The sequence below is a fragment of the Teleopsis dalmanni genome, chromosome X, assembly GCF_002237135.1.
Source record: "Teleopsis dalmanni isolate 2A chromosome X, ASM223713v2, whole genome shotgun sequence".
Classification (NCBI taxonomy): Eukaryota; Metazoa; Arthropoda; class Insecta; order Diptera; family Diopsidae; genus Teleopsis; species Teleopsis dalmanni.
This window is the reverse complement of record NC_051848.1, coordinates 63,617,541-63,633,241: the sequence shown is the minus strand read 5'-3', so window position 1 is coordinate 63,633,241 and position 15,701 is coordinate 63,617,541. Positions and strand designations below refer to the sequence as shown.

The following is a 15,701-nucleotide window of genomic DNA, read 5'->3' as shown; positions in this document are numbered from 1 at the left end:
TGAAAATACGACTACGCAGTAATATGTAACAGGTCACTTATCTGGGGTACTCTAATCTACCAAATGATGCCCATTTTGAAACTATAATGTACTATAGAAAATATGATTTTTTGAATGTGATATTATACTATCATAAAACAATACCGAAAATAAATAATGGATATTTCGCATGAAGTGAAACCATCTGTTTTTCTACAAAATGTTTAAGAGATGCAATTCTAAGAAGCAGAAAAAATATCAATGGTGAATAAGTAAATTGGTTGAAGATATGTTGGATAAGGGTTTTAAAAAGCAAACCACATTCAATATGGGGATCTTAAAACACTAAATTCATGCTTTCACAGAAAAGACCACTGAACTATGGAAATATAGTGCTAAAACGTTCATATTATCATTCCAGACCCATCACATTCGTCAAACTTAAAGATATGATTGATTTTTTATCATATATCTCTCTAATACATCATGACTATTTTTAAAAACTGTGTCTAATGAAAAAAAGTTAAAATATATTAATAGTGAATAGTGAAAATATATTAACATATTCAAAAATTGCATATATAATAAAACGGCTCATTGCTACTGAAGCCTAGAACCTTAGCTAGCAAATGGGTGTAATAAATAATTAATACCAGATAAATATTTTTCGCTCTCACTGCAAAAACTGAATAATTGCTCAATATTTTTTGTTTTCTTGATTTCCAACGGAATGAAGCATTTTATTGTGCTGGAACCAGACATAATAAATAAGACACTCAATCCTTTGAATTGGGGCCACCAGTTGAGAATTTTTAATATCATAATTAGTAAATCAGATCGAGGGTTACGTATTAAGAAGTAATATATGCCTTCAGCTGTTTTAACTTTTACACACAATAATGTCAGAAATGTTTTTATTTCTACAGTTTTCAAGTAAACAAAAATTTAATTAATAGATTTTTTGTTTAAATTTTACAAACATAAAAAATAGTCCAATTAAACTAATCTGTAGACATATGCATCACTTTACATAACATAATTTTTTTCTCTGGAAAGCGTTTAATCATATTAGTGCTAAATTGCAAAAAATCACGTATTCTTTCAACGTGGTGTGGAGCAGCTTGATCAACTTTAGCTTCAGATCGCATCCTTGGCAAGGTTGCTGTGGTCTTAATAGTTTTAGTAAATTTTTGATAACGTTGAGAGTGCTTTTGGGAACGCACGGTGAATTCCAGATATTGATATTTTACATTCAATACCTCTACGATTTCAACATCGATGGCACGCATTTCATTTCTCACAGTAGCCATGTCTTCAATTATTTTAGATATTCTGTTACTTATTGCTTGTACATTTGGACAAGCTTCCTCATCTCTTTTCTTTAATGACCGAATTTTTCTACGTTGGATGTCTACTTTTACTTTATTTTCTTCTAATTTACGTCGTAGTTGAATGTGATCGTCACAGTGTCTCCATTTATTTTCTGCCTGCCGTGTTAATACGGAAGTAATATAAATACGTTCACGGTGCATGACACAATGTTCAAGATCCTGTATTAATTTTTGTTGAGCACGTACTAATTGCTTGAAGCGTATCTCCATACGATGAATTTCGTTCTTCATTTCTGTGATTTCACTTTGGCTATCATGCGAAGACTTACGCCAAGCCATGGTATCTTCTATTATTTTATATTTCGCTTCCCACGATAGAGCCTCGCGGTGCAAATCTAACACCAGATCTTTGTAAGTCTCAACATCTTTAAATAAATCACTTACTTCATCTTCCATTTGCAACATTTCCATTTCCTTATTCTAGAAATAAATAATTAGAATTATATTATAAATATATATTGTACTTAGTTTAAGTTACTACAGGGTTAAGCGATTGAATTGTTACCAACTACATACAGGTATATCTGTCAAAATGATATTGCCAACTACGTGAAATTCATACGAATGATAGCTGTTTATATTGTTCACAAGCTACCACAAACAAACAGTATTTGAAATGGAATTCAAACGTAATGATGTGATTGCGTTATATTTGACCGGACAATCACAACCAGCTATTGCTCGTATTAATATAACAGTGACGCTTCCACTAAACGTGAACGAAAAAAAACAGCAACAGCACTTGGTTCAGAAAGTGAAGGCACAACTTAAAGGGAATACATTTCGTAGTGGTAATCAAATGGTTAAAGAACTGAAAATACTCTAGCGAAGCATCCAAAGCACATTCCAAAATGAGTTTAAGGTAAAGCCTTACAAGTTCCAAAAGGCACAAGTTCTTACACCAAAGCAACAAAAAGTCAGACTCGAAAGAGCAAAGGAGTTGTTACGCATGCACGAACATGTCGAATTTCCAAACATTGTGTTCTCTAATGAGAAAAATTTCTCCATTGAGCAGTTTATAATGATTTCAAAATTATCGTGTTTACTTAACGGAATACACTGCCGTTCAATGCCATTTAAGTCCGCGAATAGCTACCCGAAGTAATTTTCCATCTTGAGTAATGGTATGGGTAGATGTTGCCGCGGATAGACTCTTTTCATCGAGCCTGGTATCAAAGCCAATGCGATTTATTATCGAGGAAATGTTTTGAAAATTGCTTTAGAGTCGTGGGCACGCAAACATTTCGGTCGTAGACCATGGACGTTCCAATAAGATTCGGACGTTCCAATAAGATTCATGTTCCATACCTTGTACCTTATTTCGTCCTTGCTCTCGACTATTTTGGAGATCGAGGTGAGGAATAAAAAATATGCCAATATGGGTGCGCTGAAGGAAGCTTCTGTTCAGGAATGTGCCAAAATACCGGAAGTTCATATTCGTGAAGCATGCAACTCATTCTTTAATCGTTTAAAGACCATAGTTAAAGCAAAAGGTGACCACATCGAGCTAGAGTGAATTTATTTTGGCATGGTATTCATTACAATAATTAAGAACTCAGCCTATTTACAAATAATTTCCGATTTTCTCTATATCTAGCCATATGTCATAATTCGTTAATCGATTTGGATGTTTCCCGTTGCATTGTATGTCTCCACGTCGTTCTAAATCTTCTTACAGTTCTTTTGCCTTGAGGGTTCCATTTAAGCGTAGCATGTGAAATTGCCGATCTATTTTTACGTAGAGTATGACCCAGCTAACCGTATTTGCGCTTAATTATTTCTTTGCTGATCTCCCTCTGATAGGCGAATCGCCACAATCGTTTATTCGCGATTATTCTTGGCCACCTACTATTCTTTTTAGGTAGCGATTGACAAAGGTTTGTAGTTTTTGTAGAATCGAGGAAGTGGTATGCCAAGTTTCGCTCCCACATAGCATCACTGATTTAACACATCCATTGAACATTTTTATCTTTGATTCTAGTTAAATTGATACTGTTTTTCATACGCGAGCAAGATTGGCAAATGAAATTTTTGCTTTTTTGATTGTTTTCAACATCAGCTCATGTTCCGCTGTCAGTTGTAAAGTGGCTGCCCTATATATTGAAATTTAGCAACATCCTCAATTTGTTCATTATCAATGAAGAAACTGTTTACGTTGCGCACATTGAGTCGCATGGTCATTGTTTTAGTGGAATTAATCTTTAGTCCAAATTGCTACGCTTCATTACTGCTACGCTTCATTAAATTGATTATTGCAGGTCAGAGGGCCTACTAGACAACAGAGCTACATCGTATGTATAACTGAGTTCACTTAGTTTCTCGATCAAATTCCAAGTAATACCAGGAGGCATTTATTCAGATATTTCAAATATCATTTCTAGGATTGTGATCAACAGAAGTGGGATAAAACGCTTCTTTGCTTAAGCCCAGATTGGGTTTGAAAAGAATCACTAAGTTCGCCATCGCGGAGGACCCTGGAGATGGAATTCTGATACAGGTTTTTTATAACGCTTATGATCTCATCTGGGACGCCCCTTAAGTGTAATGTTGCCCATATATTGCCCATATATATTTTTGTATTTGCACGCTTTCGTCGATTCTTTTTTTTGGTGATCTTAAGAATTATTGACTTATTATTATTTTCACTTTTCCATACTTTCCCAAACAATGGACATAAGAGTCCTGTCATTGTTTGGGGGTTATTTTTAAAGAGCTCAGCAGGTAAACTATTGCAGCCGCTTGCTTTCCCACTTTTAGGTAATTTAAGGGCAGAGCATATTTCTTCAAATGAAAGCAGATCAATTTTGACTCTTCTAGTTGGGTATAATCGTCTTCGAGCTTCTAGATTACTAGCAGACAAGTTTTGTACTAAATTTAGAATTTTTTGGAAATGGTCTTTCTACAGTTTAAAGTGTTTTTTTTTTCGATGTGATCAGCTCACCGCTGTCGTTCTATATAGGTGATGTTTTAAATGTGTTTGGTCCGATTATTTCCCTTATTATCTTTTAGATCGTTTTTACTAGCAACTGTTTATACAGTGTCCGAGTTGGTTGTAATAGTCTCGCTTGTCGGTTTTAACTTGACGCTTAACATTTCTGCTGAGGGCCTTATATTTCACCTGTAATTCATTCTTTTTGCGTCATCCGCGCGTTGTTCTTTGACATTTCTTCTTTATTTTATTAGCTCCATCGTGTTTTTAGATATTCACTCTTTGATTTCATTTTTCGAGAAACCCAGTGAAACATCGCAGATGTGTTGGATTTTATTACTAAAAACTCCCAGTGATCGTCGATTCCTAAATCAGTTCGTTCGGATTGTTCTTGATTCAATGCATTGACTTTATTTGATAATTCGCGTCTAGTTTTCTCGCTCTTCAGTTTGCTCACATTGAACTTTTGACTTTTTTGATCTTTTTGGGCACAACTTCATTTGGGGTTCGAGGATAATTAAGTAATGGTCGCTTTTCATGTCAGCAATCCGCTTATTGCGTACATCGTTTACTATGTTGAACCATTGGCTTGTCACGTAAATCTGATCATTTTGATTTTGAAAGTCCTAGAGTAATTCTGTGGATTCTAAAATTTAGATTATTTTCATAAATTTTTGTGTAATTTAAATCAATAAAAAATAACTTCACACAAAAAAGTTGTGGTCACTTGAATAGGTAACACTTCAATCATCTAATCCTGTAAATTACATTCTACAAAATATGTTATCTTTTTAATTTCGACATTCTTATTAGATAATATAGAATCAATTTAAATATTTAGAGAAGTCAGGCACTTCTAGTACCAAAATAGAAAATGTATACAATCATTTCTTATTGTTTTGAACTGTACCAAGTTGATATATCACATAGAGCAGAGTTTCGTCAATTTAAAAAGTGAAGTTTGTTACAGTAGAGAGTTCCTTCATGCGTCCTGAAAGAACAATCTGATGCAAGAAGACTTGTCCGATAGAAGTCTTAAATATTATGTCTGTTTCTCAAATCTTTTTGATTTATTTAATAATAACTTTTGTTCTTGTCGTCTGTTGAGTGAATTTAATCACATTCATACGAGTGTAATGATACGAATTGTAATAACAATATTGAATGTCTGCCATTTAATAAGAAGTATAATCTAGATCTTATAAAGTACGAGGGGTGTTTGAGAAGAATTTAGGAACGTTTCTAAATTTGCTTTTGTTTATTATAAATTTACTATTCCTCAAAATATTTAAAAATATTAGTTTGAATTTTTTTTCTTAGTATATCATATGTAAACGTCTTGTTAACGAGAAATTAAATAGGACCCTCAGATACGCTCAGATCAGACCAATAATTATTTGTTTTATTTTTTAATTTTTTGATTTCAAAAAATGAATCAATGAACTTCGAGGCGCTATGCTACTCCTAGGATTTAAAGGATTTTATATATAAACGGACTTTTCTTTGAAACGGTTTTAAAATTTGGCATCATAAAGAAGTTTAAAAGGAATTAATAAGTTTAATGGAACACGATAAACTTTCCAGGCTTAATGTACGTTATGACAAAAACTTGTAGGTAAGTCTGATTGTTTATCCAAAATAGTAAAATGATTTTAGATAAAGATGAATTAGTTCTTTATTATAAGTCATGAGTATTATTATTTTGTTTCCGTTTCATTTTACTTACTTTTAGATTTTCCATTACTTCTAATTGATCAAACTCGCACTCTATTTCGTCGTCTTTATGCTTATTACGTTGCTCGTGAAATGCACTATTGAGATATTGTACTCTCACTTTAGTCGTTACTACATCGCGTTCAAGTTCAGCACCTTGTCTGGAGATTTCTGTAATAGTTGCATCTAATCCCATATTTTTTTGTTTCAGTATTGAAAATTCTAAGGCAAAAAAAAAATTATTAGATAAAGCAAATCTTTTAAAATTAGATATAATTTTGCTTCTTACGTCGCTCAGCTATATTTAGTGCATTCACTTGTATATTTCTCTTTCCTGTCATATTCATGAAGTAGTTCTGTAACATTAACCAAAACTTCTGACAATCCTTTAATACGTCTTCAACCTGAGATATCTTTTTCTCTGCTATCGAAATCTGTTATAGACAAAATAGGCATAATATATTACAATCCATTGTATAATGTTATATATGTCATAATAATAAACATGAATATTAAGTGGGGTGAGAAAATAATATACATATATATCCTTTTTTATCCAAGCTAGTATTAATTGTTTCCATAAGAGGACTATTTTTAATATTTACAGTAATAAGGACTTTTAACTATCTAATCATGTCAACATGAACGGAAAAAGGTTTTTGCATAGTTATTAACATATATGTATATGTAATAATAAAGCTAACAAACATATATTATAATAAAAACTATTAAAAACCACATCACATTACCAGTATTTTGGTTATATTAACTTTTGTGAAAAGTTTCGATACACTGACTTATGATTTTTGATATACTTATATACAGGCGAACTGTTGAATCGACTTCTCTCTTTCGAGTTATTGCTTAAAATATTGTTGACCATAATTATCTACATGAGATAATTACTCCAATTTAATCATGCTAATTAAATGTATAAATAATTGTATAAGAATTTATTGACAGAAAGACAGATTTAATAGAAGTTTGCTATGTGAAATATATTATATTGCATATCTTGCAATATATTAAAAAAGTGACAACCATCGATTCTAGTTATAGGTATTTTGTTAGGAATATTTTGGCCAAAGTTCCCGTGTGGTCACGATTTGGCGCACGATGACTTTCAGCAGAAAACATATTGACATAACCGTTACTTCTTATTGCCAATAGATGACTTTAGTACGAATACATATTTTTTAAATGTCCTGTTTGATTTGGTATAAATAAAAAATCAAAATCTATAAAAGTTACTGTAGCAAATAATTTTCACAAGAATTAGTGTGCACATTCTGAAAATACATTTTAATTCTAACTTACTCTAATTTCAATTGGACTGTCTCCCATTTCCGATATTCTCACCAAATGGCTATATTTACGTGACAGTCCTTCAATTTGATTCATTTTAACTTTAATTTGCTGATTTAAAACATTTTGTTGACCAATATAAATTTCATAAATTCCATTAATTCTATCATATTCTCCAGCTATGGCTTCTTTTTCTTTATAAAGTCGCAAAAGGACATTCTTAAAGCTCTCCATATGTAAAGTTAAACTGGATAATCTTACTTGGGAGTTTGCCAGACTTAACTCCATGGTACGCCGTTTCACTTGCATTTCGTCTAGTAATTTTAAGCGATATGTACTAGCCTTCTCTGTTAAAAGTTGTTCTTGAGCTGACTGTAACATGGCTTGATCAGCTTTGTATTTTCTTAAGTCTTGTTTTTCCATTTTAAACTGTAAACGATTGATATTTGCTTCAAATCGTTGCAGTTCTTTTTTACCGCGCCTATAGTCTCTTTCAGATTGTCTAAGTAAAGAAGGTAGTTCTTCAAGTCTTTTCTCCAAAGTATTCATTGCTTCCATATCGAGCAACACTGAAAATATAGAAAGATATTTTTATCTAATAAATAGAGTAGATAACTTTCCGAACTTACTATCTCTATTTATTTCATCATATTCGAAACGCAAATGTTCTCTAAATTCTTTAAGTCTATCATTTAATACTTTTGCTTTCAGGGCTTTCTTCTTGATTGCATCTATAGCTGCTACATCTAACCTTCTAGCTTCTTTGGATTCGCTGTGTCAAAACAGATAAAATTGTATATTTTATTGTTTTATTTTAATATAACATGAATATTGCGTATATTTTATTATAGATTATAGATTTATAGATTACTTTTATACATATGTATATTAAATAAATTTTTAGAATAAAGAAAAGCATATATAAATTTCATACAATTCAATGAATATACTAAAAAGTACTAGCAGCAGTATGCTACTACTATTATATATAATAGTGGGTCCACTAGTTATACTGCAATAAACTAAAATATAGAATGAGTTGACTGCAAATGTCAAAGAGCTCCTTAATATCGGAAATATAGGATAACATAAAACGTACGACAATAAAAAAAGTGAAACAACGTTTCCAAAATGTGGAAATTTACTTTGAAAAAAATAAATTTGTCTTCCAAGTTCATAAAGCACTTCGTTCATTTTATGGCCAACAGCTACGTCAATAAGCAAAATTGCCATGTATGGAGCGAAGATAAATCTCAAGCCGTTACCGAATTACCATTGCATTTATTAAAATTGGCTGTTTGGTGCGGTTTACATGCTGCCGTTACGGTGAATGGCGACCGCTATCTAATCATTGTTTTTAAAAATTATTCAGTTAAACATCGGCGACATTTGGTTCCAACAAGACGGCACAAATTGCTGGTATTTTAGTGGAAGCTGGCACTAATATCATAATCAAGCTAGAAATGTTTTATATACTGTAGAGTTTTTACGTTGAAATTAACGGAACATATATTTCTATGGCATACTCAGGGTTGTAAAATAAAGCACTAGCTATAGCGTGCATTATGATCTAACAGTTATCAATAATTTGTAAATATTACATCGTAGCTAGTTTTATGACTATAAGTGCAAACTCAATAAAAGTCTCAATTTCGAAAAATTCGCTATAATAAACAATTATAATATTGTAATTGCTTAGATTAGATATAAATAGTCCTACAAAAAGTTTGGACCGAAGAAACCTTTTCAGAGCCATAGAGAGACGAAATTCATGTTAATATTCCTAAGGAACTTGATTTAATGGAATGCGAATAATACGTGAATTCATACCGTTTCAACCACAACAAAATGTGACAGATCTATTCGGTACTGCATGGATACTACGAGTGTAAATACTATGAGAATCATCTTCGCTGCAATCAGTTTATATTCCCAAAAATCATCAGTAAGATCAAATGTATCACTAGTTCAAGTGCAAGGTATACTATATGCGTTGTTTAAAGTAACAACTGGTGTAAGACAAAGTTGCAACATAGCACCCATTTAACTTGAATAAGCCTTTGACAAAATAATACGCTCAGCCGGAAACGGTAGATAGACTATTCAAGAAATCGCATTCATACAATTTGAAAACCTGGAGTTTTCTAATGGCGTGCAATAATTTAGTCACAGTTTAGATGATTTACATTATCCTTTCATTTTCTTAGAAAAGCTTGATTGTAGGCGACTATTTTATAAATACCTACTGTGAATTCCATGTATTTGGTGCCCTAAGCAAATATCAAACCGGTTATCGAGGTGAAAAATCAAGCCAGTATGGTCAACATAAAAAACCCATAATAAATTATAGAAGTGATTATGGATTCTTAACTATTAATTAAACAAAGCACTCTTGCTATTCCAAATGATGTAAAAAGTGAATTACTAGACTAGACTTGGAGACGAGGATGTCGTGTAGCTTAAAATAGTAATCGATTCTGAAAAACTGTTGACGTTTTCTTCCTTGTTGTAAAGTGTGTATAAATAAAACATTAAGGATATTTATAGGCTCGGGCATCATCTACATTGAATGCTTAACAATTTGAAGATTTAAGGTTTGCAATTCCTCTCCATTCTACGCATAAACTTTTACATATTGTATATAGGTGTCGCTGTTTGTAAGCAGAAAAACTTTTATTATTAGTTTTGTTTAGAAATGTACTTTAATAAAGATAATTTAATTGTTAGGGAAAGTTTTGTATTAACTCACCTAATATCGTATTGTAGTTGATCAAACAGTTTATCGCGTTGTGCAATTGCAGTGATTACTTCTCGCCAGCGTCCTGATAGTGCAGCATACTCCTTTTGTAAGGACTCAATATCAACAGTTGCTCTGCTTTTACATAATTGTAATTTGGGAATCGATGTATTAGCATCTTGGATCACTTCGCGTACTGCAGCCAGTTGTTTCTTATACTTCTTTAATTCTAAATCCATATAATTGTAAATGATATCTGCTTTCTTTTGTTCTTCCCACATGTCCTTCTGTAATTTTGTATCTTTACATATAACACGTTTCGCGGCCTTTATTTCTCCTTCGGCTTCATCCGTCCATTTATTTATGCTAAAACTAATTCTCTGTATATTTTCCAAATCATATGACAGACGATCGTAATCAGCTTTCAACTTATTGAATGCTTTCTTCTTTTCGTCGTGTTTTGCGGCTAATTCTTGAATATTTTTTTCCTTCGTAGTTCGAATTACTGAAGAAGTTTCAACACCGTCCTGGATAGCTTTTACAATTGGTTCTTGAGATTTACTTTCTTTACGTAAATTGTGTAACTTGTGTGCGAGATCAAATTTATTCTGTTCATATTTTTTACGAATTAAATTGAGTTCATCAATTTCCTTCTTTATATCACCTTTTACAAATAATAGATGGTCTCGTAACATCTGCTGAAACTTTTTCATAAGTGGATGATTTGGTGCTAAATACTCATTATCTAAAGTGTAAGGTTGTGGTTTCTCTTCATTAAGAATGCCTGCGCAGGAGCTTGATTTATCATCTTCTGTATCAAGAGAACCAACTTTTATTTCCATATTATCATAGCAATCAATAATAGCTTTTCGTTCTAATTCTAGAGCATCTTGGAGATCATCCTTAAAAATTGTATCATAAATATGCATTAAATTTTGTGCATCGTCTTTCGTAAATTGCATTTTAGGACCCTCTTCCTCCTCCTCCTGCAATTTTTTACGTTCTTCTAACCATTGTACAGCTTCTTTATGCTGCTTTTCCATTAATTCCCTAACGTATGATTTTTTTGGTGGCATTGATATTGTTGACTCCGTCTCAGTTTTCTGTTCGCTAATTATTGATGGGCATATATCTGCTCTTGGTATATCAGCACAGTTTTCCTCATCAAAGTCGTAGCCCTCAATATCACAAATTTTATTTATTTTATCCCATGTTGGGCCAGTACGTTCCGATTCCGCTATAATACTTGTAAGCGATGGTTTATGCTCTTCTGGTGTCATTTCTGACATTTCTTCCTCTACCTCGCATTCTGTTGAGAAAGTTGGCACATAACTGAGGCTGAGATTCTCAGTAGAAAGAGACTGGGAAGAACTTGGGAAGATTTCTTTTGCATCAATTACGACTTGTGTGGGTGAAACTTGAAGTTCCTTATCCTCGTCTTCTGAACCGTGTTCCGACATTTTGTTACAAAAATTTATTTAACACAATCAATATTTTCTTGAGGGTGTAATCTGTAAACATTTAAAATAAATATTTATGTTATTTAATTTTTTTTAATTTATTTACAAAATTTTCTTCTGAAATAAATATTTTCACTTCGGTATAAATATTCTGTCTAGCTGTCAAAATATTTTCATACAATAAAGAAAAATTCTAAATTTCCCATGGAAACCATTGCATGGGTTGTTGATGTCATTTCAACAACCAGGTAGTTGGCACATTATTGAAGTTATTTTAGGGTGTTTTTTGTTTAATAATTGCATTTTGCTTGGAAAATAAACAAATTAATTTTATAAGCTTAAAAATATAAAATCCCTTTGATATCACTGTAATGAGTAGCTACGATTACGTTTCAAAGAACAATGATATTTCATATATGCAGTCAGATATTAGAATATTATTCGGCAGAAGAACAATGAATGAAACGGTTATCAAAAATAGTCTTAGCGGTTCCTAATAATGCACCGACACTGATTTACATTTATCCAATGAGTCAAGATTACGAGTGGTACAATATACTCTGAGGTGGTTGTGTAGAAACACAAAAAAGCTATCACAAAACCGTTCGAAAATTAAGGTTGTGTTCATTTTTTCATTAATCGTGGTGAGGTTGAACGTGGCGAGGTTATTAAAAGTTCTTTTGTAGGATTAATCATGAAAATCTCATTTTTATATAACACAGAAAATGTAAGTTCAATAATTACAATTTTCTTGTGGGAAGCATGTCTTCATGTCGTAAATTTGAAGATTAATCTCAAGACACATAATACCATCTTCTTGATGATGTTGATAATATATAATCTATTCATTTTATAAAATGTCACAAAGCAGAATTTCAATTAACACTTGTTAATTCTTTATGCTCATCTTATGAGCAATCAGTTTCAAAATCTTACAAAAGTATTTTCGTTAGTCAGATCGATGCATCATAAGATGCAGTAAAAAGTCTGATGAATACAGTGCATGATCGATAAGAATGCTGGATGTTTTGGTACCATTATAGCTAACTGGTCCATAACTACCTGGTTTTAGATACTCTGAGTTTTGCTTAAGTTTTACTCACAATTATAACAAAACTCTGCTTTCTGTATTCGCAATTTGACCATTTGGGCTGAATTCACTGTAAACAATTTTCTTTGAATCGATGAAAATTTTCAACAATATCTTCATTTTGCTCTTTTGAAGCATAAGTTTCTCTTTTTCAGTTCTCTTGGCGAAATTCGTGTTACGCTTTGAAATTTTGTTTTCGGCTTCTATTGGAGACACCATATTTGATTATCAGTTACTTGCCAACGAGCTCCTTCGAGACATATGTAACATGGCAATCAAATAATTAATTCAGTTTTTTTGATCGTCTGTCAGAGTTTAAGACACGAAGTGTGCGCATAGCCCCTTTGTTTGTGTTAATCTTTGTTCAAAGTTCGTAGATATCTTACTTTTCTTTTGAATGAGTACCGCAATATATAATGAACACTTCGAAGAACTTATTTGACTATCATGATAGAAAATATCATGATAGTCATTATGTGTGGTTTTTATTGTCGGTGCTCGTTCATCATCTTAAAAGTCCATACGACCGTAATGCATTTGCTTCAAAATTTTGCTATAATTCTATTGGTCCTATATCATACACACAGTAAAGGATATTCGGTTATGTTGATGCTTAATTGTGAAATTCAATGCATCTGCCTTATTTGCTAATTTTAATATTCAAAATGTAACAAGTTAAGGGCTAACATTTTTTGTTAAAAAGGTGTTCAGTCTTGGGTTTCAAAAAGGTTGGACTACATAAGCCAGCAGTGTTGTTGTTTCATATATTTGCTGGTATTACAAATATAGATTTATTTAATTTAAAGTAATGAAATAGGTTTTAATTTACTTGGTTCGGTTTGGTTTACTCGTTTGAGAAAGTGTTCCTAGTAAAAGCTATGCCTTTTCTCCAAGAACAAGATCTGATGGAGTCATCATTTTGGCTTTCGTCAAAAACATCGTACTATCGAATAAGTGAACAGAATAACTAACGGAAAACGAAGCGCTTTTGAAAAGCGAGAATATTGCTCTGGTGTATTTTTAGATGTTGCACAAGCGTTCGATAAAGTATGGCATGAGGGCCTGATCTACAAAATACTACAAATACTCCTGCAAAACTCACACGCAGTTAGGTTATGGTTAGATTCGGAAGGCGCGTGGTATACACGGTACGTCACTGTACCTTGTATTCACACGCAGTACTTCAATCATAAGTATAAGCTTTCACTGGCTAATCAAGCATCAGTCTTCCTTATGTTTAGAGTACATAGTCTTGTTGTACAAGCAAGTCATTAAGCCAATCTGGATGTATGGCTTACAGCTATATGGCAATGCCTGTTCGTCAAACGTAGAAATCCTGCAAAGAGTTCAAGCAAAGATGCAAAGAATGATAACTGGTACACCCTGGTATATTAGAAATAAAAACATAAATTTCGATTTGAGTGTTCCGATCGTTAAAGATGAGTTCGAGAGAATAAGGCAAAAATGTTTTTCAAAACTTGAAAACAACTTTCTTTAGACTGAAACGGAATGATAGAGCCGCCATCCGGCTTTCCAAAAGATCACCCTGACTAATTCAACTTATACGCCGTGTTATCTGGTAATTAAGCCCTGGCTACTTATTCAGAGGCCCCTTAAAATACATAAAATAATTTGTAATGTAATGTTATTAGTCTTCAAGATTCTAAAACTTATTGTTAGGTTTTAATTTAAAGCGATTCAAAAAAGACATATTGTTAAATAAAAAAAAAACAAATAAAAATTTACTTGGTATCGTAGTGGCATCGATGGTTTCGAAGTATCGATGCAGTATCGCTGATACATCGATACTTTTGCCAACTGGGTTGACAAACAGAACTTCATATTACATATTTTTCATAAATGTAATTGAAAAATATGGGTTAACACTGTTATGTTAATAATCTAACTAGTCAAAACTGTAAATATATTGCTGAAGCTATGTACTGAGGTCTGGAAGTAGTTCGAAGCAATTCGATTAATTTGATGTTCAAGTACTTGAACTAAGTTACCATTTATTATGTAGAAATTTTTCATTTGGTTTTTATACCAACTTCAGATATATTATTTTATCTAAAAATCATATTTGTTATAGTAAATTTAATTATTAGTTGATTTACTTTGGGAATAACTTCATATTGTTAATGAAACATGTTTGTATTCACAAAAATGGACAGTTTAATATGGTCAATAGGTTCGAGGTGTGAATGACTATATTTTGTTGAAAAAGAAGAAGACAATGCTAGTAGATGCTATGTTATTTCAAAGAAATTGAACAATAGGCCATGTATCCCAGAATGTAATAAATTTATTGAGATGCTAAAGTAAATTTGTCGTCAAAATTATACGATCTAACTCTATTGTGTTGCATTAGCGATTATATTAAGACTTCAATAAATAATAGTTTATTTCAATAAAGGTGATTTCAAAAATGAAAACGGGATCAATAGCGTAATGTGATACTATAATCTTAATTTTATTGGTAGTAGTTAGTAATAAGACAAGTATTTTTATCTTAAAGGTATTTAATGTTTACGTTGGGATTGGAAGTAGTATAGCTGGTTCTGCATATTCTGTTCGTATTTTTCTCATCAGCAATTACGAATAAAAATTTAATTTTCATGTATATTTACTTACCCTGTACAGATTTGATTTTAAATCTGTTGATTAATATTTAAAAAAAAACAACCAAATATTTTTCATGTTAATAAAAATGCATATTATATAAATATTTTCAGTAAGTTGATTAATAAGACAATAGGAATGTCGATAGTTTTAATATGGTATGAGTATTTTCGAATATATAAGTGGATGAGCCACTGAATATATAATAATGCAACTGTCGATATTTTAAAGTAGCTATTTTTATATTAAACTTAAATTATGTTTAAAAACTTTATCTATTATCTAGACTTTATTATCTAGATATTTTAATGCAATTAAAAAAGGTAGGGTGTTTACTTTATTTACTTTACTTTCAGAACTTAAAACGTTGTTTCCCGAACCCAACGGATTGAATTGTCTTTTATATTTCAGTGTTACTAAATCGACACGAACTTATCTTTCAGGACTTTAGTATTGTTGTTATATGTCATTAGTT

General features: G+C 31.9%; 1 protein-coding gene across 1 annotated transcript; it reads right to left on the bottom strand.

Annotated features, from left to right (window-relative positions):
- Positions 1–975: 975 nt before the first annotated feature.
- LOC119689522 (coiled-coil domain-containing protein 40) lies at positions 976–11,639 on the bottom strand. The gene is made up of 7 exons (XM_038104360.1): positions 11,621–11,639; positions 10,067–11,565; positions 7,947–8,089; positions 7,330–7,886; positions 6,302–6,446; positions 6,026–6,234; positions 976–1,790 (listed from the first exon to the last, which is right to left on the bottom strand). Exons 2-7 carry the CDS (start codon positions 11,512–11,514, stop codon positions 981–983), a joined length of 3,312 nt encoding a protein of 1,103 aa, XP_037960288.1. The 5' UTR covers positions 11,515–11,565; positions 11,621–11,639; the 3' UTR covers positions 976–980.
- Positions 11,640–15,701: the final 4,062 nt, after the last annotated feature.

Coding starts and splice junctions, on each gene's coding strand:
- LOC119689522 (XM_038104360.1), bottom strand. CDS start 11,514: ATGTCGGAACACGGTTCAGAAGACGAGGATAAGGAACTTCAAGTTTCA. Junction 7,887..7,946: donor TGATGAAATAAATAGAGATA/GTAAGTTCGGAA, acceptor CTATATTTTCAG/TGTTGCTCGATATGGAAGCA. Junction 6,235..6,301: donor ACTAAATATAGCTGAGCGAC/GTAAGAAGCAAA, acceptor TTTTTGCCTTAG/AATTTTCAATACTGAAACAA.